Raw genomic sequence first — 22,352 nt, 5'->3', positions numbered from 1 at the left:
CGAGCTGTCCCCCAGCGATGGGCTCACCTGGATCAGTGCTGCCTGCACTGAGCTGTGCACAAACACCGTCATTCTCCTGCAGAGCCTTTTTAAAGTAGAAAATTCCCAAATTGTGCTTGCTCATGGCAAAATGGATGCAACCAAGATTATTCCAGAACATGCATCTCAAGCATTCACCTGACAAAAACACAAATAAATTTGTCCAAAAATGTTACTGTTGACATACGCCACACAAAAATTGGCAATGCAACAGGAATTCCACCTGGTCCTTATAGAAAAGTTTATAAGGCATCTGAAATTCAGGACATCTGAAAATTTTCTAAGCTCCTTTCCTTTTATAATCTTTTATTAAAGGTGATAAACCCTACCCATTGATTTTGTTAGCCTGCTTAATCTTTTCTTCTGATTTTTAAATAATTGTGGGCAAATAATATAATAATGCAAAGGACAAAAAGTATTTATTAGTAACATTATATGCACTGCATCCACACAACAAAATATTATGTAGAAACTGGAAAGAATCAGTATATATGGAAACATACTACATGAGTAGCAAGAATACATTAAACAATATATAAAATCCTGCTCTTGCTTGTTTAAAGTCTTCACTGTTCTTTTAGCTCACACTTCTTTAATTATCACTAAGGCTGAGCATCTATCTTCTCAAGCTTGTTAGGCATTTGTATTTCTTATCCTGTAATACACTGCTTCTTTCTGTTCTTTACCCATTTTTTTTATTTGGTTACAGATGTTTTTCCTATTGGTTACCTGTTAGTATATTATAGAAACCTTCTGTCACATCTATTTCAAATACTCCCCCCAAAGCCAGTGTGTCATCTGTCTTATGACCTGCTTCAGTGTGTATGTGTGTGCATTTAATCATAAAAAGTTTTACATTTTTATGTGGTGAAATTTAATCATCTTTTCTAAAATCTATGGTTCTTGCATTTTGGATAAATCAAGTATCCCCCCCCCCCCAAATTAAAATATTCAAGTTTTCTTTAGTTGCTTTCAACCCTTCATTCCTCTGGGTTTTACTTTGCTGTAATGAAAGCAATCCAAGCTTTAGTTTTCTTCTTCTAAACTGCTTCCCAAATACTCCAAAACAATTTACTGATTGTCTTTTCCACAATGATATAAAATACCAGATCAGACTGACAAAATTAACACTCAGGATATTCAATGCTTAATACTAAAATCTAAAGATTTTCTTCGGATGTGTTCTTAAATTGAGCAACGGTATTTTAAAAAGACAAATAGTAGGCTTCTGGGGAAGACAGAGGAAACACATTAAAATGTTTAAAGGAGGCCACCTCTGGTAGTGGCACTGTGAACAATTTAAGAAACATTCTACTCCTGAATCTTTTCCAATAAGCATATTTTATCAGCAGCAAAAAATAATTGTACATGAGAAAATATTTTAAATTAATAACTATAAAAAATTCAGTATGTAAAATACATAACTACTATATAAAAATCTTTCCCATTAGGTCATCTTAACTGTTGAGTAGTCAACTGTATGTCCTGCTCCTCACTCCACTGTAGAGCCTAAAAATATTGATTCTGAAATCTGCATCAAGACAATCCTAAGCAAAATTTTCTCAAAGGATACTGAATTTTTAGTCTTAAAGATCATTCAGTGTTTGGGTGTTATGGGACTCTGAGGGGAAATTATGACAATAAAACAGCAAAAATGAAAATTTAGCACAATTAAAAATTGGTACTCAGAATAAACAGAATATCCAAGAGAACTGCAATGGAACAAATTGCTTTTCTCCATCTTTTACAACCCCACTTAACAGAACGGGTAAAGCGGCGGGAGGTGAGTATGTCTGCAGGTGTGCTTTTTTTTTTTTTAGATTTTCTTTCATTTATTTATTTGACAGGGGGAGAGAGAGAGAGAGAGAGAGAGAGAGAGAGCGAGCGAGCGCGTGAGCACAACAAGGGGGAGCTGCAGGGAGAGGGAGAAGCCAACTTCCTGCTGATCAGAGAGCCCGCCTCCGGGCTTGATCCCAGGACTCTGGGATCACCACCTGAGCCAAAGGCAGCCGTTTAACCGACTGAGCCACCCAGGCGCCCCTGCATGTGTGTTCTATCTTCGTATCTGGATAGAATCTAAAAGAAAACATCCCCAAAAACCTTATTCATCCTTTGCATTTTAAGATTTTATTGATTGATTGATTGATTGATTGATTTGAGAGTGAGTGCGGGTGCATGTGCATGTGAAGGGGGGAGGCGCAGAGGGGCGAAAAAATCTTAAGCAGACTCCACGCTGAGTGCAGAGCCCAACCTGGGGCTTAAACTCACAACACTGAGACCATGACCTGAGCTGAAACCAAGAGTCAGAGGCTTAACCAACTGAGCCACCCAGGCGTCCCCATCTTTGCATTTTAAATTTGGGATAAAGCATTTTCAATAGTTTGACTTCATTTCTTGAATAAATGGATTTTCCCCCTTTCTCCCCATAAAATAGCAATGATGTGAACTTAAAAGAAGGCCCCAAATTTTACCTTTCATTTTACCAACCGTATTAAGCAACTCATTAAAACTTTTTTTAAAAAACAAACAAAAAAAAACCTTTCTTTTTTAGACACAGAGAAGAGCAGAGGGAGAGACAGAATCTTAATTAAGCAGGCTCCACACCCAGCACTGAGCTCGATGCAGGCCTCGATCTCACTACCCTGAGATTATGACCTGAGCCAAAATCAAGAGCTGGATGCTTAAGCTGACGCTTAAACCTCGTTAAAACTTTCTAGGGGCGGGCGCCTGGGTGGCTCAGTTGGTTAAGCGACTGCCTTTGGCTCAGGTCATGATCCTGGAGTCCCTGGATCGAGTCCCGCATCGGGCTCCCTGCTCGGCAGGGAGCCTGCTTCTCCCTCTGACCCTCCCCCCTCTCATGTACTCGCTCTCTCTCATTCTCTCTCAAATAAATAAAATCTTTAAAAAAAAAAAAAACTTTCTAGTGGCACCTGGGTGATTCAGTTGTTGAATGTCTGCCTTCGACTCAGGTCATGATCCCAGGGTCCTGGGATTGAGCCCTGCGTCGGGCTCCATGCTAGGCAGGAAGTCTGCTTCTCCCTCTCCCACTCCCCCTGCTTGTGTTCCTTCTCTCACTTTGTGTCTGTCAAGTAAATAAATAAAATCTTAAAATAAATAAATAAATAAATAAAACTCTCTATAAACAGGGACGCCTGGGTGGCTCAGTAGGTTGAGCATCTGCCTTCGGCTCAGGTCATGATCCCGGGGTCCTGGGATTGAGTCCCCCATCGGGATCCCTGCTCAGTGGGGAGCCTGCTTCTCCCTCTGCCGCTCCCCCTGCTTGTGCACTCTCTCTGACAAATAAATAAATAAAATATTTTAAAAAAACTTTTGAAATAGAAAACAGATAATGATAATTATCTTCCCAGCTTTATAGAAATATTTTTGATATAGTTAATCTAAAAAAATCATCATATGGTCATAGCTTTTACGGGAGAAAAGGGAAAAGTAAAAACATTATCATCTCATTTCCTTAAAAGATCTCATTTCACAAAGTAAAAGTCCAAGGACCTTATGTCCTGGGCATAATTTGTAAGCTGGTATTAAAAAATGAAATGGGGGCACCTGGGTGGTTCAGTCGGTTAAGTGTCTGCCTTCGGGTCAGGTCATGATCCTGGAGTCCTGGGATCGAGCCCCACATTGGGCTCCCTGCTCAGCAGGGAGCCTGCTTCTCCCTCTCCCTCTGCCGCTCCCCCTGCTTGTACTCTCTCTTTCTCAAATAAATAAAATCTTAAAAAAAAAAAAATGAAATGAAAGAAAGCATACATGAGGTGAGAGAAAAGTAAAGGAGTGAAGCTTCTTTTTTTTTTTTTTTTTAAAGATTTTATTTATTTATCTGACAGAGAGAGAGGGAACACAAGCAGGGGGGGTGGGAGAGGGAGAAGCAGACTCCCCGCAGAGCAGGAAGCCCGATGTGGAGCTTGATCCCAGGACCCTGGGATCGTGACCCGAGCCGAAGGCAGACGCTCAACCACTGAGCCACCCAGGAGCCCCGAAGCTTCCTCTAAAATGGAAACAAATAGGGGCACCTGGGTGGCTCAGTAGGTTAAGCATCCAACTCTTGGTTTTGGCACAGGTCCTGGGATCGGTCCAGCCTCAGGCTCTGCACTCAGTGGGGAGTCTGCTTCTCTCTCTCTCTCTCTCTCTCTGCTCCCCCCCTTTTGCCCCTCCCCATGCTCACTCCCACTCTAAAATAAATAAATCTATAAAATAAATAAAGTGGAAACAAATAATAGAATAAATTCTAAGAATTTTCTGCGGCAGAAATAATAAAACATTTCATTTAAAAAAATTAGCGGGGCTCCCGGGTGGCTCAGTCATTTAGCATCTGCCTTCAGCTCAGGTCATGATCCCAGGGTCCTGGGATCGAGCCCCGCATCGGGCTCCCTGCTCTGTGGGAAGCCTGCTCCTCCCTCTCCCACTCCCCCTGCTTGTGTTCCCTCTCTGTCATAAAAAATAAAAATAAAAAAATAAAAAAAATAGCAAAAATCACACTGAAGAGCACTATAGGAAATAAACAACAAAAGACAGAAGAGCCAGAAAAAATACTAGAATTTCACAATTTTCTTTTACCTGTTTTCATGAATCCTGGATGTTCAGCAATGTTTGAACTATTTAATAGCTTCACAGCTTTTCGATAATTGCCTCTTAAGTACTCAAAATTGCTTTTAAGAAATAGAGAGGGTGCAGACTGTAAAGAAAATATAAGTTGCTTATATTTTGTTTTCAGATGTCTATTGTGAGATCATAATCACACTGCTGTATTGGCATGTATTCAAGAGCATAAATGAATCATTTAAATCATGCTCACAAAAAACTAGCAATTTTTCATTGCTTTCACGATCTAAAAAAATTAAACCTATCAGAGAGCACCTTATCAACTGAATTAAGGGTCTGCCTAAAAAAAATAACACGCAGTACATATGTATAAGAATACAGTCTGCAGATCAACAACAGACTGTCTTCATTTATTATACTACTACTTGGAAGCCAATTTAACTAGGTCCTTCAGTTCAATGACTATTTAGAGAGACTGGAGGTCTCCCTTATTTTTTAGGGTACAGATGTACCTTCATTAGAACCCAAAGGGACACAAATAATCCAATGCCTTTCCAAATAGGAAAAAAAAAAGTGTCATTCTGTGGATGGAAGAATTGCCTAACAGAATGCCTTATTTTCAAGAGCTAATCTTGCTTGTGACAAAGATCACATTTTGGATGGCAGACCATGTTTCACCTCCCCTAAGAATCCTCCTAGTGGAGGATCATCTGTATCATACCTATTTAGAATGCAAAAGCATGCATAGATCTGCAGACTAAACATCCATCCAAGAGGACATCAGGAATCCTGGTCTCATCATTTATTCACTTTAGCTTAGCTATAGGCTTTTCTTCTAAGTCCTTGTTCATGCTTTGCTCTGCCTCCTGGTCATTGAGGAACAAGGGCTTCCAAAGCTTATTCCGGGTAGCAATACTTCCTCCTGATTTAGGTATTACTACTACCCGGCATTACAATTATTTATTTTACTGTTTCTCTCTCCCCTGTGAATATAGCTTCCATTAAGGCAGGGATCATGTCTTTTATCTCAAAAAAGGTTTGATAATGGTTAGCTGGCTAGTTAGGCTTTTCTCTCTTAGCCTCAAGTCTACCTCCTCAGACTTTGGCTACAATTTGTTCTCCTCAAAAATCACTTGAGTACTGACCCAGTGACTAATCTGGATCCTGCCTAGGATTCCTAGGGTCAATTATCCTGAACCATTCCTACTACAAACTGTAGTACAAACTACTACAATACTTCAAAGCCAAACTATTTCTCCTTATGACTTCATACTTAAAATTAACAGTTTTCCCAAAAGCATCAAGAACGTTCACAATTCTACCGTTTCCCTCCACAGTCTTAAACGTTATGTATCAGTGGAGGAGTGGGGTGGAGGGAGTGGAAGGAAGGAGTAATTTTATCTCAAATACTCTAGCAACGTTAGTCAAATTGAGGTACTGTCAAGTCAAAGATCATTTGGAAGGGTAGGTTTGGGCTACAGCTGAACTGTTAATCTTTAATACATGTTTTGAGTATAAACTAATAAAATCCTGAAGTGTCTAACAGTAAATGTTTATGTGACTTGTGATAAACCATTTCCAGAATACTAGATAGCTATTTAAAATGGTGGTTTTGAGGGCTACGCACCAAGGGAAAATGCTTGCTATAATTTTAAGTGAGAAAAGTATTAAATTATAGACACAGTATGATCATCACTTTACAACTCAATGTCAAGGATTATATGTAACAGTATATTATACTATAATAGACTAAAATAAATTATTTAAGACTGACAAATACCTACTATCCAAACAAGAAAGTTTTAGGACATAAAAGTTACAAACTGGAAAAAAAAAAAAAAGAAAATCAAGAAGAAACTTACATTTCCAGCTGTGTTCATGACTGACTTGATTTCCCTTTTGCATGCTTTCAGGGACTTCATTTGGATATAAGCTCTTACTTTATACTATCAAAGGAAAATGCTAGTATGTGAGAACTATGATGGATTTACACATGCTGAACTAGTTTTACTTTCTAGTTAAATGAAATTTCAACCCAATCTGTTTACAACATAGTTATACCAGTTACTTGCAAAACTAAGTTTTAAATTATCTTAATCTATTTTTACTGTATTCTTAGAATGCATTCTAAAAAACAAAAAACATGGTAGAATAAAATTTATACTTAAATTCCAAGCAAAAATCCTAACAATTCTTTTATTTTTTAAAAAAACTAATTTATATTTTAATCCCAGTATAATTAACATACAGTATTAGTTTCAGGGGCACAATAGAGTGATTCAGCAATTCTCTAATTCCTATCATTTTTATCTGCACCTGGCTAATTAAGAATGAATTTTAGTAGTCTACAAACTGATTTTATCATCCAATACATTCCCAGGCCATTTCTCTCAATCTTTTATCAAGTAATTAAAGAAAAGATACTGCATTATCATTTTAAGCAAATATAATTAGAAGGATAAATATGCTTTTAAATTATAATATTTCAAAGCCAAACAAATATACATGCCTTGAATTATTTACTGCTTTCAATGATCTATCACATTCTTCATCATTCATAACTATTAGTAAATATACGTGATGCATAACCTCTCTGAGAATTTATGCTACCTGATGAATCTTTGATTTTGCAGCTTCTATTAGGGCTCCACTTTCAGCTTTATGATTTGATCCGTCTTTGTTGGTGTTATTACCAGTCTGTAGGGTGGTAAAACAAAGTTAACCAAAATTAAAAATTTTTTACCATAATTAAATCAGTGATTTACAAGTGAGCTTATCTGAATCACCTACAGAATATTTTAAAACTACAGAATCCCAGGTCTCACTCCCAGAGATTCAGGTATAATAGTCTGGAGGGAGTAATAGGAAATTTTTTTTTTTTTAAAGATTTTATTTATTTGACAGACACAGCGAGAGAGGGAACACAAGCAGAGGAGTGAGAGAGGGAGAAGCAGACTCCCCACTGAGCAAGGAGCCCAATGTGGGGCTCAATCCCAGGACACTGGGATCATGACCTGAGCCGAAGGCAGATGCTTAACTGACTGAGGCACCAAGGCGTCCCTTTTTTAAACTTTTGATGTCTACATTTTTTTAAAAAGATTTTTATTTATTTATTTGAGAGAGAGAGAGAGAACAGGAGGGAGGTATGGGACAGAGGGAGAGGGAGAAGCAGACTCTCCACTGAGCAGGGAGCCTGACGTCAGGCTCAGTCCCAGGACCCCGAGATCATGACCTGAGCCCAAGGCAGACACTTAACAGACTGAGCCACCCAGGTGCCCCCATGTCATTTCCCTCTTAAAAACTTTCTCTGGTATAAACACTGCCAACATCATATGCTAGATTCCTAGTAATATCCAAAATCCTTCACAATGTGACCAATATTTGAGTTGCCAATCTCATCTCCAGATCTCCTATATCATTTTTCAGGTGTACTATGCATTTCAGGTTACCAGAAATTCCTCCAATGTAACCACTCTCACACCTTCTGTGTTTTCTCTGCCATGCCAGTTACTCTGCTCCATCCTTCTGCTTTTGACTAGTCGAATTATATTACATCTTTCAAGGCCCAAATCAAACATCCAAACTTCTCCAAAATCAGTATTTATTTCGGGGGGGGGGGGGAGCAGAGGGAGAGGCAGTGAGAATCTCAAGCTGACTCCGCGTTGAGCACAGAGCCCTACGTGGGGCTTGATCTCATGACCCTGAGATCACGACCTGAGCCGAAATCAAGAGTCGGACTCTCAACCAACTGAGCCACCCAGGCGCCCCTAAACTTCTCCAAAATCGTCCCTACTCGCCTTCCTCCCAGTCCCTGGACAGATGCTGCCCCATCTTTCTCCTCTCTCACGAAGTGTGAACCATAAGGTTTTTATTTTTGTCACTTTAGTATCTAGCAGAGGACACAAGCATCTTTTGAACAGAATTTTATTTTATCAACTCTCTTACATACTGCATATAAAAACAAAGTATTTTACCACACAGTGTTTAGGAATAATGCTAAGATGATTTAACTGAATTATTTTCTTTCTTTTTATTTATTTATTTATTTATTTTTTAAAGATTTTATTTATTTATTTGACAGAGAGAGACACAGCGAGAGAGGGAACATAAGCAGGCGGAGTGGGAGAGGGAGAAGCAGGCTTCCCGCCAAGCAGGGAGCCCAATGCAGGGCTCGATCCCAGGACCCTGGGATCATGACCTGAGCCAAAGGCAGACGCTTAATGACTGAGCCACCCAGGCGCCCCTAACTGAATTATTTTCTATCTACACCTGTTAAATTGTAAAAAGTAATGCTAGATGTTTACTTTTCTTTCTTTCTTTATTTTTTTAAAGATTTTATTTGACAGAGAGAGACATAGTAAGAGAAGGAACACAAGCAAAAAGAGTGGGAGAGGGAGAAGCAGACTCCCCACTGAGCAGGGAGCCCAACGCTGAGCTCGATCCCAGGACCCTGGGATCATGACCCCAGCAGAAGGCAGATGCTTAATGACTGAGCCACCCAGACTCCCTAAATACTTACTTTTAAACCTCGAGAACTTACATAGGTAGAAAGAAAGGTATTAACAATCTGTTTTCTACAAATAACTCCTTTTTTAACAAAAGGACAGGGACAGGAAGAGAGGACCATCCCTTGACAACTAGAGAACAAGCAAGACAAACAAGAGGGGCACCTCATGGTGGCCACCTCCACTGGCTCAGTCAGCTAAGCTTGTGACTCTTGAATTCGGGGTTGTGGGTTTGAGTCCCACGTTGGGTGTAGAAATTACTTAAAAATAAAATCTTGGGGCATCTGGGTGGCTCAGTCAGTTAAGCGTCTGCCTTCGGCTCATGTCATGATCTTGGGGTTCTGGGACCAAACCCCACATTGGGCTCCCTGCTGGGCAGGGAACCTGCTTCTCCCTCTCCCTCTGCCTCACCCCGCGACTCGCGCACGTGTGCGCGCTCTCTTTCAAATAAAATCTTCAAAAATATAAATAACTAAAAATACAAATAAAATCTTAAAAATAGAAAACCCATGAGGACGCCTCGGTGGCTCAGTTGGTTGGGCGACTGCCTTCGGCTCAGGTCATGATCCCGGAGTCCTGGGATCGAGTCCCGCATTGGGCTCCCGGCTCAGTGGGGAGCCTGCTTCTCCCTCTGACCCTCCCCCCTCTCATGCTGTTTCTCTCTCTCAAATAAATAAATAAATAAAGTCTTTAAAAAAAAAAAAAAAAACCCATGAGATCTAAAAAGTATTCTTAATGTACACCAAGTCTTTTATCCCAGAATATGTCATAAATATGCACTCTTTCCGAAGAACTTAAATGATGAAATTTTCTCTAGTGAAAGCTGCCCTGGGTGCCTGGGTGGCTCAGTCGTTAAGCATCTGCCTTCGGCTCAGGTCATGATCCCGGGGGTCCTGGGATCAAGCCCCGCATCAGGCTCCCTGCTCAGCGGGAAGCCTGCTTCTCCCTCTCCCACTCCCGCTGCTTGTGTTCCCTCTCTTGCTGTCCCTCTCTGTCAAATAAATAAAAAAAAATAAAATCTTAAAAAAAAAAAGAAAAAGAAAGCTGCCCTGTTTATCCAGATTATGGATTTCTATTGTCTTAATTCTAATCTTTACATTCTATAAAACTAACATTTCACACATGAAAAGATGCAAACACCCTTAGTAAGCACAGAAATTAAGACCACTATGAGATACCACTTTACATCCATTAGGATGGTTACAGTGTAAAAAAAAAAGGGGCGCCTGGGTGGCTCAGTCGTTGGGCGTCTGCCTTCGGCTCGGGTCATGGTCCCAGGGTCCTGGGACCGAGCCCCGCATTGGGCTCCCTGCTCGGCGGGAGGCCTGCTTCTCCCTCTCCCTCTTCCCCTGCTTGTGTTCCCTCTCTCGCTGTGTCTCTGTCAAATAAATAAATAAAATCTTAAAAAAAAAAAACAGATAACAAGGTTGGCAAGAATGTGGAGAACCTGGGACCTTCATGAAAGGCTGGTAGGAATGTAAAATGGTGTAGCTACTCTGGAAAACAGGCTGGTAGTTCCTCCTAAGATTAAACATAGAACTGCCGTATGATCCAGCAATTCCACTCTTAAACATATACCTAAGAAAAATGAAAACATATATGCCACCACAAAAATATGTATACAAATGTTTATAGCAGCATCAATTATAAGTCAAATGTGGACAACAACCCAAATGACCATCAACTGATGGATTAAAAAAATGTGGCAAAAGCACATAGTGGAGGATTATATGGCCATAAAAAGGAATGAAATACATGAAAAGGGAATGAAGTACATGTTACAACTTGGGAAACTTTGAAGGTATTATGCCAAGTGAAACCAATCACAAAAGGCCACATATTGTATGATTCCATTTATATGAAATGTCCAGCATAGTCAAATTCATAAAGATAGAAAGTAGATTAGTGGTTACCAGGGGTAAGGGGGAAAGTGCTAACAGCTACAGAGTTTCTTTTTGGGGTGATGAAATGTTCTGGAATTTAGATAGTGATGACAGTTCTACAACTCAGTGAGTATACTAAAAGCCACTGAATTGTACACCTTAAAATGTTAAATTTTGTAGATGTGAATTATATTTGCTTTTTTAGGTCACTGATCAAATTAGTTTTTTAAATAAGTAGGCTCCATGCCCAACGTGGGGCTCGAACTCACGACCCTGACATCAAGAGTCACATGCTCTACCGAGCTGGTAGAGCAACAGTCAGTTGCCCCATTAATCAAAATTTTAACTCATCTGTCTCTCCCTACCTAGACTGTGGGCCGCCTGAGGGTAGGCATAATTCTTCTGATTTTTATTACAAGAATTCTTAAATTGAGGTATAACTGACATAAACACTATTAGGTATACAACATAATAATATTTGTAAATACTATGAAATAAGTCTAGTTAAAACATCTATCACTATACTATACACAATTACAAAAGGTTTTTATTCTTGTGCTGAGGACTTTAAAGATCTACTCTCTTAGCCATTTTCTTTTTTTTTTTTTTTAAATGTTTTATTTATTTATTCATGAGAGTCAGAGAGGCAGAGGCAGAGGGAGAAGCAGGCTCCCCGCCTAGCAGGGAGCCTGATGTGGGACTCGATCCCAGGACCCTGGGATCATGACCTGAGCCGAAGGCAGACGCTTAACCGTCTGAGCCACCCAGGCGCCCTCTCTTAGCCATTTTCGAGTATGTAATACTACGGTATGATTAACAATAGCAACCATTCTGTACAGTGAATTATATTTCAATAAAGCTATTAAAATATTTAATAACTCCAAATATTAACCACAAATTTTAATCTGATCACTTCAGAACACTTACCTCATTCTTCCCATTTTTGTTATTGTTGCCTTGTGAAATCATTTTTTCTAGGACAGCAAGAAGATGCAAAGCTTTCTCAGCTTGATAGGTTAATATATATAGGTCTACAAGCAAAAAACACACTGCTTGGGCAAATTTTTCTTCTGGGGAAAAAAAAACAGGAAAAGAAAAGTTATAATCCAAAGTGAAGCGAACATTTCAGACCACTCCTCCCCGAAAAGTTAAGAGCAAAGACTAAGTCTTTATTTAAATGACTGTTCATCACCTAGAGCCACAAATGGAAAACTTGCAATACCAACAATGCTATTCTATTCTGCATCTCAAGGCTTCTCATTGTAGGGTTCCTAGTGACAGATCCTCCTTTGACAAAATATCTACCAAACACCAACACATGAAATGAGGAATATTACTTTAGGAAGAAGAAAACCTCAATTCTAGTATTCGCTTGGCTACTTACTAGATATGTGGCCTCTACACACCACTGAGCTAATTTTTAGACCTCAGCTGGCCGACCTGTAAAATGGGGAGAATACTTCACCTGCCTAAAGGCAGGGGGGTGAGCCAGGTGATCTTTTGAGGTTCCTTCCAACTCTAAGAAGGACTTCAAAGGAAGAAGAGCCCAAAAAGAAAGGAAGGGTAACCTGGTATATCACAACACTATTTTCTTTTCCTTTCAGAAGAAAAAAGGAAAAATAAGGTCTAAAAAATGCTAAAATCAAGAACAGAAATTTCAAAAGCCCTTAAGAGAGCCTCCTAACAAGTCTTCCTGATTCCATTCTTGCTTTTACACAGCAGCCAGAGTGGATTCCATTTAAAACTAAAATCAAGGTGGTTGATGCGCAAAGGTCACCCACCACTCTTAAAACAGTTAAGGCCTCACCTAGGCCACAGGACTTTACCTATTCTGCCCCTCACTACTTTCGACTTCGTTTGCTTCTGTTTTCCCTACCTAGTTCCAGTCACAACGGACTTCTGCTGTTCCTCTCACTAAACTCAAGCTCATTGCTGGTTCTCTGCATATACAATCACCTCTGGCTGGAATGCTTTCCTCCTCAAGAGCCATGTGGCTCACCTCTTACCTTCACTCAGGTCTCTTCAAATACTGTCTTATCCCAGGCCTTCCTTGATTGCCTTATCTAAAAATAAGGTTCCCCGGTGCCTGGGTGGCTCAGTCGTTAAGCGTCTGCCTTCGGCTCAGGTCATGATCTCAGGGTCCTGGGATCGAGCCCCGCATCGGGCTCCCTGCTCCACGGGAAGCCTGCTTCTCCCTCTCCCCCCTGCTTGTGTTCCCTCTCTCGCTGTCTCTCTCTCTCACTCTCAAATAAATAAATAAAATCTTTAAAAAAAAATAAAAATAAAATAAAAGATAAAAAAAAAGCTAGCATAGTCTGTACTATCTATTCTTTGATTATCCACAAAAACGTCAGTGAGGCAATGGACAAAATATTTCACTGTCCCTTAACATCCCCAAACACTCCTTAATACACTGCTCAAGTAAGAATGGATTGGGTACACTAGGTGGTATTCAAAGAGCAGAGAAAAACAAAAATCACTAAGTCTTTCCAATCAGAAACATCATTTCTAACAGTCATTTTTAAAAACTGAGGGGTGGGCAGGGTGCCTGGTGCCTGGGTGGCTCAGTCAGTTAAGTGTTTGCCTTCAGCTCAGGTCATGATCCCGGGGGTCCTGGGATCGAGCCCCACATCGGGCTCCCTGCTCAGTGGAGAGCCTGCTGCTCCCTCTGCCTCTGCTGCTCCCCCCGCCTCTGCTGCTCCCCCCGCCTCTGCTGCTCCCCCTGCTCATGTTCTCTCTCTTGCTCATTCTCTCTCTCAAATGAGTAGATGAGATGTTTAAAAAAAAAAAAAATTGAGGAGTGGGGAAGAAATGCTAAAAGAAAACCTGGGTTCATCTAAAAATGCCATTTTTATCTTTTCTAGCTATTAAGAAAACCTACACAGCTTTTTTTCTTTCTTTAAATACTAACAGACAACTCCCTGATTTAGGTTAACTACGTAAAAGTACCAGAGGCCACTGCAAATATGAGAATTTTTTTTTTTTTTAGAGTGGGGAGGGGCAGAAGGAGAGGGACAGAGAGAATCCCAAACAGGCTCTGTGCCCAGTGCATAGCCCGACAGGGGGCTCGATCTCCCAACCCTGAGATCAAGGGTCAGACACTTAATTGACTGAGTCACCCAAGTCCCCTGATGATAGGGAAATTTTTTACAGAACATACCAAAAGGTTCTATGAACTGGTAAAGTTTTTCACCAACTGCTATCGCTTCTGTGTACTGCCGCAGATGATAAAGAATGACTGCCTGATTGTAATACAACATGCTGTTCTCAACATCATCTAATCCATCCATTTCTTCAACAGCTGAGTGGACCTATGAAACAATCAACAAAGATCGTTGTTGTTCTCACAACAGTAAGAAAATAAAGAGCAAAAGTGAAAGAATCTATATGAATAAACAGAAACAAAGGCCAACATTTCTTACTCTGAATTTTTCCATTTTCAACAAGACCTCTAGATTTTAATTCTCATATATTCAAAATTATTTTATTCATAATAAAATTCCATTAAGTAAAACATTTTCATGGACTTTATGTAGTACCTAGCACAAAGCAAGGCAAGTCTCTTCCTTGCCACTGTGAAGATATCGTCAATGTTTTAACTGCCAATATGGCTTCCGAGACGGTCCCCTACTTTCTAGCCTCTCTGGCAGTGGGCAAAACTCAAAAGACCTTTCCTGTATGCACTATGTTTTATACATACACATACACACACACACACAACATATGTATAAATAACCTTGATTTCATTTTGTAAAAACTGAAGTAAAATTTAAACATTAATAAACAATGGCTAACTACTTAATTATGTGCCAGGCCCACTATGTTAAACCTTTTATAGAGACTACCTCATTTAATCCTCAAGATACCTGAGGACATAGATATTATCATTTCCATTTTATAAATAAGGAGACCAGCACAAAAAACTTAATTATCTTGCCCAAGGTTTTATAGCTAGGGAGTATATTTTCTGATATTCCTCTTATTTTCAGGTTTTGTTCATATAACTAAAAAAAAATTATTTAAAGTAATAAACAACAAAAATAGGCTTTTAATGGCTTTGCTAAAACACTAACATTCACATCTGATACCAGATAAAAAAACCACAACACTTTGCATTTTAAAGCTAATGACTACCTGCATATCCCCTCCCTAAGCTGTAGCAATAGGCTTGCAAATTTTTTTTTTTTTATTTGACAGAGAGAGACACAGCGAGAGAGGGAACACAAGCAGGGGGAGTGGGAGAAGGAGAAGCAGGCCTCCCGCCAAGCAAGGAGCCCGATGCGGGGTTCGATCCCAGGACCCTGGGATCATGACCTGAGCCGAAGGCAGACGCTTAACGACTGAGCCACCCAGGTGCCCCAGCCTTGCAAATTTTATTCAAGTTTTACAAACATTCTGTAATTTCATTTAACACACAAAACTGGAAATCTATTGGTATTAAAACTAATTTTTCTTTGCCACTATTAAGATTGGAATAAATTATTTTTTTAAGGATTTACTTATTTGAGAGAGAGAGAGTGCATGAGGAGGAGGGAGAGAGGGAGAGAGGGAGAGAGGGAGAGGGAGAGAGAGTCCTAAGAAGACACTGCACTGAGCTTGGAGCCCTACACGGGGCTCAATCTCATGACCCTGAAACCACAACCTGAGCCAAAACCAAAAGTCGGACTCCCAACCAACTTTGGCACACAGGTGCCCCTAAAGATTGGAACAAATTATTGAGCAATGTTAAATAATTAACTCTAAGACTGACACTTCCCTAAATTAAGCAGTGGGACTTTGATATACATGATGAACTTAACCTTGGTTTGGCTGATGGCAAGGAAGCAGAAGGTTCATGACAGAGTTGTAATCAGACACCTGAGACTTCGTCATCCACGTGGTGAGCTTGACAGGGCGGTTCAAATGTTAACAACTGGTCCTCTCTGACCACAAGCACTTGCATCTCTGTTGAGTTTGCAGGTTCTGTATAATCTTCACTTACCAAGTCATAGTCTTCAAGTGACTAAGAAAAATAGTACTTCTTGGTAGTAATATAATGGAGAGAGAATGAGCTAAGAAAGGGTTAATTCTTAGCCAGAAAAGGGGGTTTTGGACAAATTAAGGAATTTTGGATTCAAAAATGGTTGAACATTCACCTATACAAAACAGCCAAAGTAGGCAAATACATAGACAAAGCAGATTACTAGTTGCTGGGCGCTGGGAGTTTGCTGTCAAATGGCAGGGACTGCTATGGGTCTGTTTTTAAGACTTGGTGTTTTTTTTTTAAAGATTTTATTTAAGTAGGGACACCTGGGCGACTCAGTCGGTTAGGCATCTGCCTTCAGCTCGGGTCGTGATCCCAAGGTCCTGGAATTGAGTCCCACATCGGGCTCCTTGCTCAGCAGGGAGCCTGCTTTTCCCTCTGCCTGCTGCTCCCCCTGCTTGTGTGTGCGTGTGAGTGCTCTCTTGCTCTCTCTCTCTCTCTCTCTCTCTAGCAAACGAAGAATATAAATAAATAAATTCTTTCTTCTTAAGAAACAAAACCAAAACAAAGCAAAAATGGTTGAACATATGACATAAATAACAGCAACATCTTCTAGGACTTACCAAAAACATCTAGTATTTGCCCCAGCCAGAACAAAAACTACTCATTAAATGAGATAAAATATTAATAAAGGTGGAATAGGTTGTAAAGGTATGTAACTATGCCAAGCACAGAAGACTCTGAATGGAAGTGTGATTTAGATAAACCTAGGAGACACAGGTACAACACTTCTAGGAAACGCAAGAGAGTTGGATGGCGTGAGGGGGATTATTGAACCAGCCTTATCAAGAATAAAAGCAAAAAAAAAAAAAGAATTAGGACTGGTGAAAGGATTTCAAAAAGCAGTTTTCTTGGCTTAATAGGAAGTTTGCAGGAGTCTCTTACTCTAAAAAAGGGTTTTAAGGATGAACTCGTGCTCAAAGACCAAATAAATGTTCCCTGGAAGAAAGAGTCTATGGGGCCATAGGACATGTGTACTAGATATCCACAAACATCATCTTTCCTTCGATTCTGGAGCTCCAGATAAAGTCACAGTTACTAAGACTAGAGAAATAAAGAAATGTGATATATAAATTTGTGAAGACTGGGGTAGCTATGAAAACAGGCTCAAAAGTCAGATAGTCTGGGGGTGCCTGGAAGGCTCAGTCTGTAGAGCATGTAACTCTTGATCTTGGGGTCGTGAGTTCAAACCCCACATGTAGAGTTTACTTTAAAAAAAAAAAAAACTCAGACGGTCTGGTTCAAATCTTGCTCCTCCCTTTCCTGGCTATATAAATTAAAATTATTAGGCTCCCTAAATCCCAGTTTTATAACTGAGGTAACAAGTACCTATCTTAAGGGTTGAATGTGAGGATTATATGCGATAAAACATAAAAAGCATTTAATATGGAATTTGGAATCACATAAGCGTTTAATAAACGTTGGCTATTATTCTCATTTTCTTTTCTTTTTTTTTTTTTTAAAGTAATCTCTACACCCAAGGTGGGGCTTGAACTCATGACCCCGAGATCAAGAACTGCATGCTCTATGGATGGAACTAGAGGGTATTATGCTAAGTGAAATAAGTCAATCACAGAATGACAATTATCATATGATCTCACTGATATGTGAATTTGAGAAACAAGGCAGAGGATCATAGGGGAAGACAGGAAAAAATGAAACAAGATGAAACCAGAGAGAGACACAAACCATAAGAGACTCTTAATCTCAGGAAACAAACTGAGGGTTGCTGGAGCGGAGGGGGGTGGGGGGATGGGGGGGCTGGGTGATGGACACTGGGGAGGGTACGTGCTATGGTGAGCGCTGTGTGTTATTTAAGACTGATGAATCACACACCTGTACCCCTGAAACAAATACATTATATGTTAATAATAAAAAAAAATTGCATGCTCTACCAACTGAGCCAGGCAGGCACCCCTATTATTCTCATTTTTATTGAGGAACTATAATAGGGTTGAAAAATCACTCCTGTAAAGAATTAGGAAGAGCGTGAACAGGTTACTTATTTCTAACAATACCACGTTTAGGGTGATACTATAAAGTAGCTTTACTCCTATAAAAAATTATGAAGACCCTGAAGGGGTCACTTATTTCTAACTATATCACATATTAGGGTGATACTCCATTATATAGTGGTATTCACGAACAAGGACAGGAGCTCAAAAAGGTCTTAAGACCTTCTACAGTATGAAGCAGTAATCAGAAGCACAGACCCTAGAGTCAAACAGGACTGGGCTGATGGAGCTCTTTTCATTTACGAGCTTTGTGTCTTTGGACAATTTATACAAGCTATCTGTACCTCAGCTTTCCCATCTGTAAAATGAGAAAAATTGTAGTAGCTGTTTCATAGGACTACTGGGAAGAATAAGTAACATGCTGCATACAAGGTTCTTAGCAGGGCCTTGTTCCATAATAAGCAATAAATGTCTGCTATCTGATACTATTATCATCCTCATCATCAGCCCTTTTGACTATCAAAGCTCTAACTCTGTGATGTGAGAAATGTTGCTGTTATGACCAATGACCAAGACAAGCCCCAAACCATATATGAATCAGAATATCTTCTATTTAATCAATTAATCATGTCCTGATCCAAAGTGCTAAAACAATTTGACATTATAAATAATCAGATCTTTGCAGTTATAAAAAAAAGATAATCTCAGCGGTTAAGCTTTTTCATATATTTCCACTTTAATTTTTTCTCAACACTCCAAAGCTCATTCAAATTTGGTATATTAATCTATTCTGTTCAATTTAAAAATACAATAGAAAATAAAATTATACAACATACCTTCCATTTCCTGGAATAATAATTTTATAAAATTAATGCAAGTGTTTTAGATACATTAGAAATTGTGCTATCAATATCAGACATGTCCTATGAATTTTCCTTAAGTATTTCTATTGCACAATTGAGAGAATACCACAGTATTTTTACAGCTAAATTCATTTGCGTATCACCTGATTCTTCAGCTGGTTAAGTGTTTGTCTCAAACTATCTGTTGTCGTTTGGTTATTTTTAAAAAACTCAGCCACTGCTGTATTCAAAATTATTTTATAATCATCTTTGTTTACTTCTTGTAGGCAAGCAAGGTGCTGCAGACAGGCATCATAATTTCCAGCCTAAGACAAAAAAACAGACAAAATTATTTATCAGCTTTAAAACTATACATTCATTTCCAAATATATTTCACTCTTCATTGAAAAACTCTTTAAAGGGGCGCCTGGGTGGCTCAGTCAGTTAAGTGTCTGCTTTCAGCTCAGGTCATGATCCCAGGGTGCTAGGATCGAGCCCCACATCAGGCTCCCCTGCCTCTCCCTCTGCCTGCCACTCCCCCTGCTTGTGCTCTCTCTCTCTCTGACAAATAAAGACTTAAAAAAAAAAAACTCTTTAAAAAGACCTACAACAACAAAAAAAAAAAGGAAAGAAAAATAAAAGGACCTACAAATCCCCTACTAATTAAAGTGACTAGATGAAGCAATATTCGTATCAATTAAGAAACTGGGATATGTCAATTATTATCTCAATAAAGCTGGAAAAAAAATTGTAGATATTTCCTAAGACTCAAACTCTAACACCAATACTTGTATAAGACACATACATAGACACATAGGTATACCATATATCTCTATATATGTATAAAACAACATGCTATATACACACAAATATATATGTATATAGTTGTATATTGCTAGTAGGACATAGTAGCTGAGACTGGCCAAGAAAGGTAATATGATTAATTATTCTAATTTTTAATTTCCAGTAAATACACTTGGAATACCCAAGTATCAAATTCTTTTTTTTTTAAAGATTATTTATTTATTTATTTATTTGACAGAGACACATGAGAGAGGGAACACAAGCAGGGGGAGCGGGAGAGGGAGAAGCAGGCTTCCCGCTGAGCAGGGAGCCCAATGTGGGGCTCGATCCCAGGACCCTGGGATCATGATCCGAGCCAAAGGCAGATGCTTAATGACTGAGCCACCCAGGCGCCCAGTATCAAATTCTTCTGCATACATGTAACTTGATAATCAAATAAGGTTTTTTTTCATATTGTTTAATGTCAAAGAAGTTAAAGTTTTGACAAGAAACCTTTGGAGTTCCATTTTAAAGCATATTCAAGAAAAAGAATTGAATAAAGCAGTGAATTGAAAAGAGTGACCCACATATTTACAAATCTAAGTTTTAAAGACTTTTTTTTTAAGATTTTATTTATTTATTTAAGAGAGAGAGACAGCGAGAGAGGGAACACAAGCAGGGGGAGTGGGAGAGGGAGAAGCAGGCTTCCCACCGAGCAGAGAGCCCGATGTGGGGCTTGATCCCAGGACCCTGGGATCATGACCTGAGCCGAAGGCAGATGCTTAACGACTGAGCCACCCAGGCGACCCTAAGTTTTAAAGACTTAAAAACAACACTGTAAGAGTTAAAACATGTTTATGAAAACACAAAAACTTGGTAATGGCTCAAATTACTCCCATTCCTTTTACCATATTTAAACTCTAATTTTTTAAATATTAAAACTAAACCTACTCTCTAAACTTAATTCTTGAATTATTACAGAACAAAAATTATAAATTTAAAAATTCATTGTGGAAAGATTCACATTCGACAGATTCTAAAAATGGGAGCCAAAAGAAAAAACCATTGCTTACTGTGAAAGCTTGGAAAGCGCTGGTGGACAACTCCTTCTCTTGATCAGTAATCCCAGAGGACTGACTTGTCCCTTCATGTTTCTCTGCTCCCTGATCTGCAAGCACAAAAGTTTTACAGTTGTTTAGAAATAAAGTCATACAGTAAACATACCCTAGTTTTCTTCTGTCTTCTTCCTAATGAAGGTGCCACAGTTAGGGCTTTCTCAACAACAATGGCATATTAGGGTTATAAGTGAGTTAGAAGCCACTCCACCAAAAACTTAAATGTTTCCCTTAGCCATGGTCAAGCACAATGAAAACCCACCATCACTTATGTAAAGATTACAGCTCTGTCCATCCTGGGCTGAGAATGTTGTGTTCACTTAAAAAGATGAGATCTGCCCCCCAGCAATATATCAAAGTCCTACATATTCAAGAAATTATGCCAGACTCTGGAGACCAAAGATTATAAATATATATATAATACCTTCAAAATGTTTATAACCCAGTTGGAATATAGTAACATTTAACAATTAGAAAACTACTTTGAGGGCACCTGGGTGGCTCGGTTGGGCGACTGCCTTCAGCTCAGGTCATGATCCCAGAGTCCCGGGATCGAGTCCCGGATCAGGCTCCCTGCTCAACAGGAAGCCTGCTTCTCCCACTCCCACTCCCCCTGCTTGTGTTCCCTCTCTCATGTGTCTCTCTCTGTCAAATAAATAAATAAAATCTTTAAACAAAACAAAACAAAACATTTCCAGGCCAAGAATACTTCCATAGGCTTAGAAATCCAAAAGCCAAGATTAACACATTTAAAAAGCTTCCTTAACATGATTAAGTATCCATATACCTTTTAAGATTAATGATTCCTGCCCCACAATTCAGTATTTCAAAATTAGATTTTTTTTTTTAAAGATTTTATTTATTTGACAGAGAGAGATACAGCGAGAGAGGGAACACAAGCAGGGGAAGTGGGAGAGGGAGAAGCAGGCTTCCCGTTGAGCAGGGAGCCCAATGTGGGGCTCGATCCCAGGACCCTGGGATCATGACCTGAGCCAAAGGCAGACGCTTAACACCTGAGCCACCCAAGTGCCCTGATATTTTTTATTTAAAAACCAAATTCCAAAGTAAACATAAAAATCTCTGCTAAATAAAGTCTAAAACTACTCGAGTTCAACACTTTTAACTGTTCTGACAAATGCTTCAAAAAAAAAAAAAAATACTTTTTCTGGGGTGCCTGAGTGGCTCAGTTGGTTGAGTGTCTGACTCTTGGGTTTTGGCTCAGGTCATGAACTCTGGGTGGTGGGATCGAGCCCCTCATCTGGCTCTGAGTTCAGAGGGGAGTCTGCAGGAGAGTCTCTCCCTTCTCTCAAAATAAATAAATACATCTTTTTAAAAAATTGTATTTGCAGGGGCACCTGGGTGGCTCAGTCGTTAAGTGCCTGCCTTCGGCTCAGGTCATGATCCCAGGATCCTGGGATCGAGCTTGCATCGGGCTCTCTGCTCGGCGGAAAACCTGCTTCTCCCTCTCCCACTCCCCCTGCTTGTGTTCCCTCTCTTGCTGTCTCTCTGTCAAATAAATAAAATCTTTAAAAAAAAAAATTGTATTTGCCAGAGAGCGAGCGAGCGAGCGAGCGCACGCGCACAAGCAGGGGGAGCAGCAGACAGAGGGAGAAGCAGGCTTCCCGCTGGGCAAGGAGCCCCGTGAGCGGA

At 39.6% G+C, this 22,352-nt stretch overlaps 1 protein-coding gene across 8 annotated transcripts in view; it reads right to left on the bottom strand.

Annotated features, from left to right (window-relative positions):
* CNOT10 (CCR4-NOT transcription complex subunit 10) overlaps positions 1 to 22,352 on the bottom strand; it is a 78,156-nt gene that overhangs the window by 35,463 nt on the left and 20,341 nt on the right. For 6 of the 8 annotated variants that reach the window (XR_013448429.1, XM_078073907.1, XM_078073898.1 and 3 more), the window contains exons 2-9: positions 20,661 to 20,755; positions 18,969 to 19,130; positions 14,145 to 14,295; positions 11,912 to 12,054; positions 7,207 to 7,293; positions 6,459 to 6,542; positions 4,612 to 4,729; positions 28 to 177 (exon numbers count right to left, since the gene is read on the bottom strand). Coding sequence is in view for 7 of the 8 variants with exons in the window: in XM_078073907.1 (XP_077930033.1) it covers positions 28 to 177; positions 4,612 to 4,729; positions 6,459 to 6,542; positions 7,207 to 7,293; positions 11,912 to 12,054; positions 14,145 to 14,295; positions 18,969 to 19,130; positions 20,661 to 20,755 (990 nt within the window). In the remaining variant the exon portion in view is untranslated. The remainder of the gene's footprint in view (positions 1 to 27; positions 178 to 4,611; positions 4,730 to 6,458; positions 6,543 to 7,206; positions 7,294 to 11,911; positions 12,055 to 14,144; positions 14,296 to 18,968; positions 19,131 to 20,660; positions 20,756 to 22,352) is intronic. The other 2 variants (XM_078073891.1, XM_078073913.1) reach the window with 2 other exon arrangements.

The sequence above is a fragment of the Halichoerus grypus genome, chromosome 1, assembly GCF_964656455.1.
Source record: "Halichoerus grypus chromosome 1, mHalGry1.hap1.1, whole genome shotgun sequence".
NCBI lineage: Eukaryota > Metazoa > Chordata > Mammalia > Carnivora > Phocidae > Halichoerus > Halichoerus grypus.
Note: the sequence above shows the minus strand (reverse complement) of the source record. Positions and strands in the feature narration are given on the sequence as shown.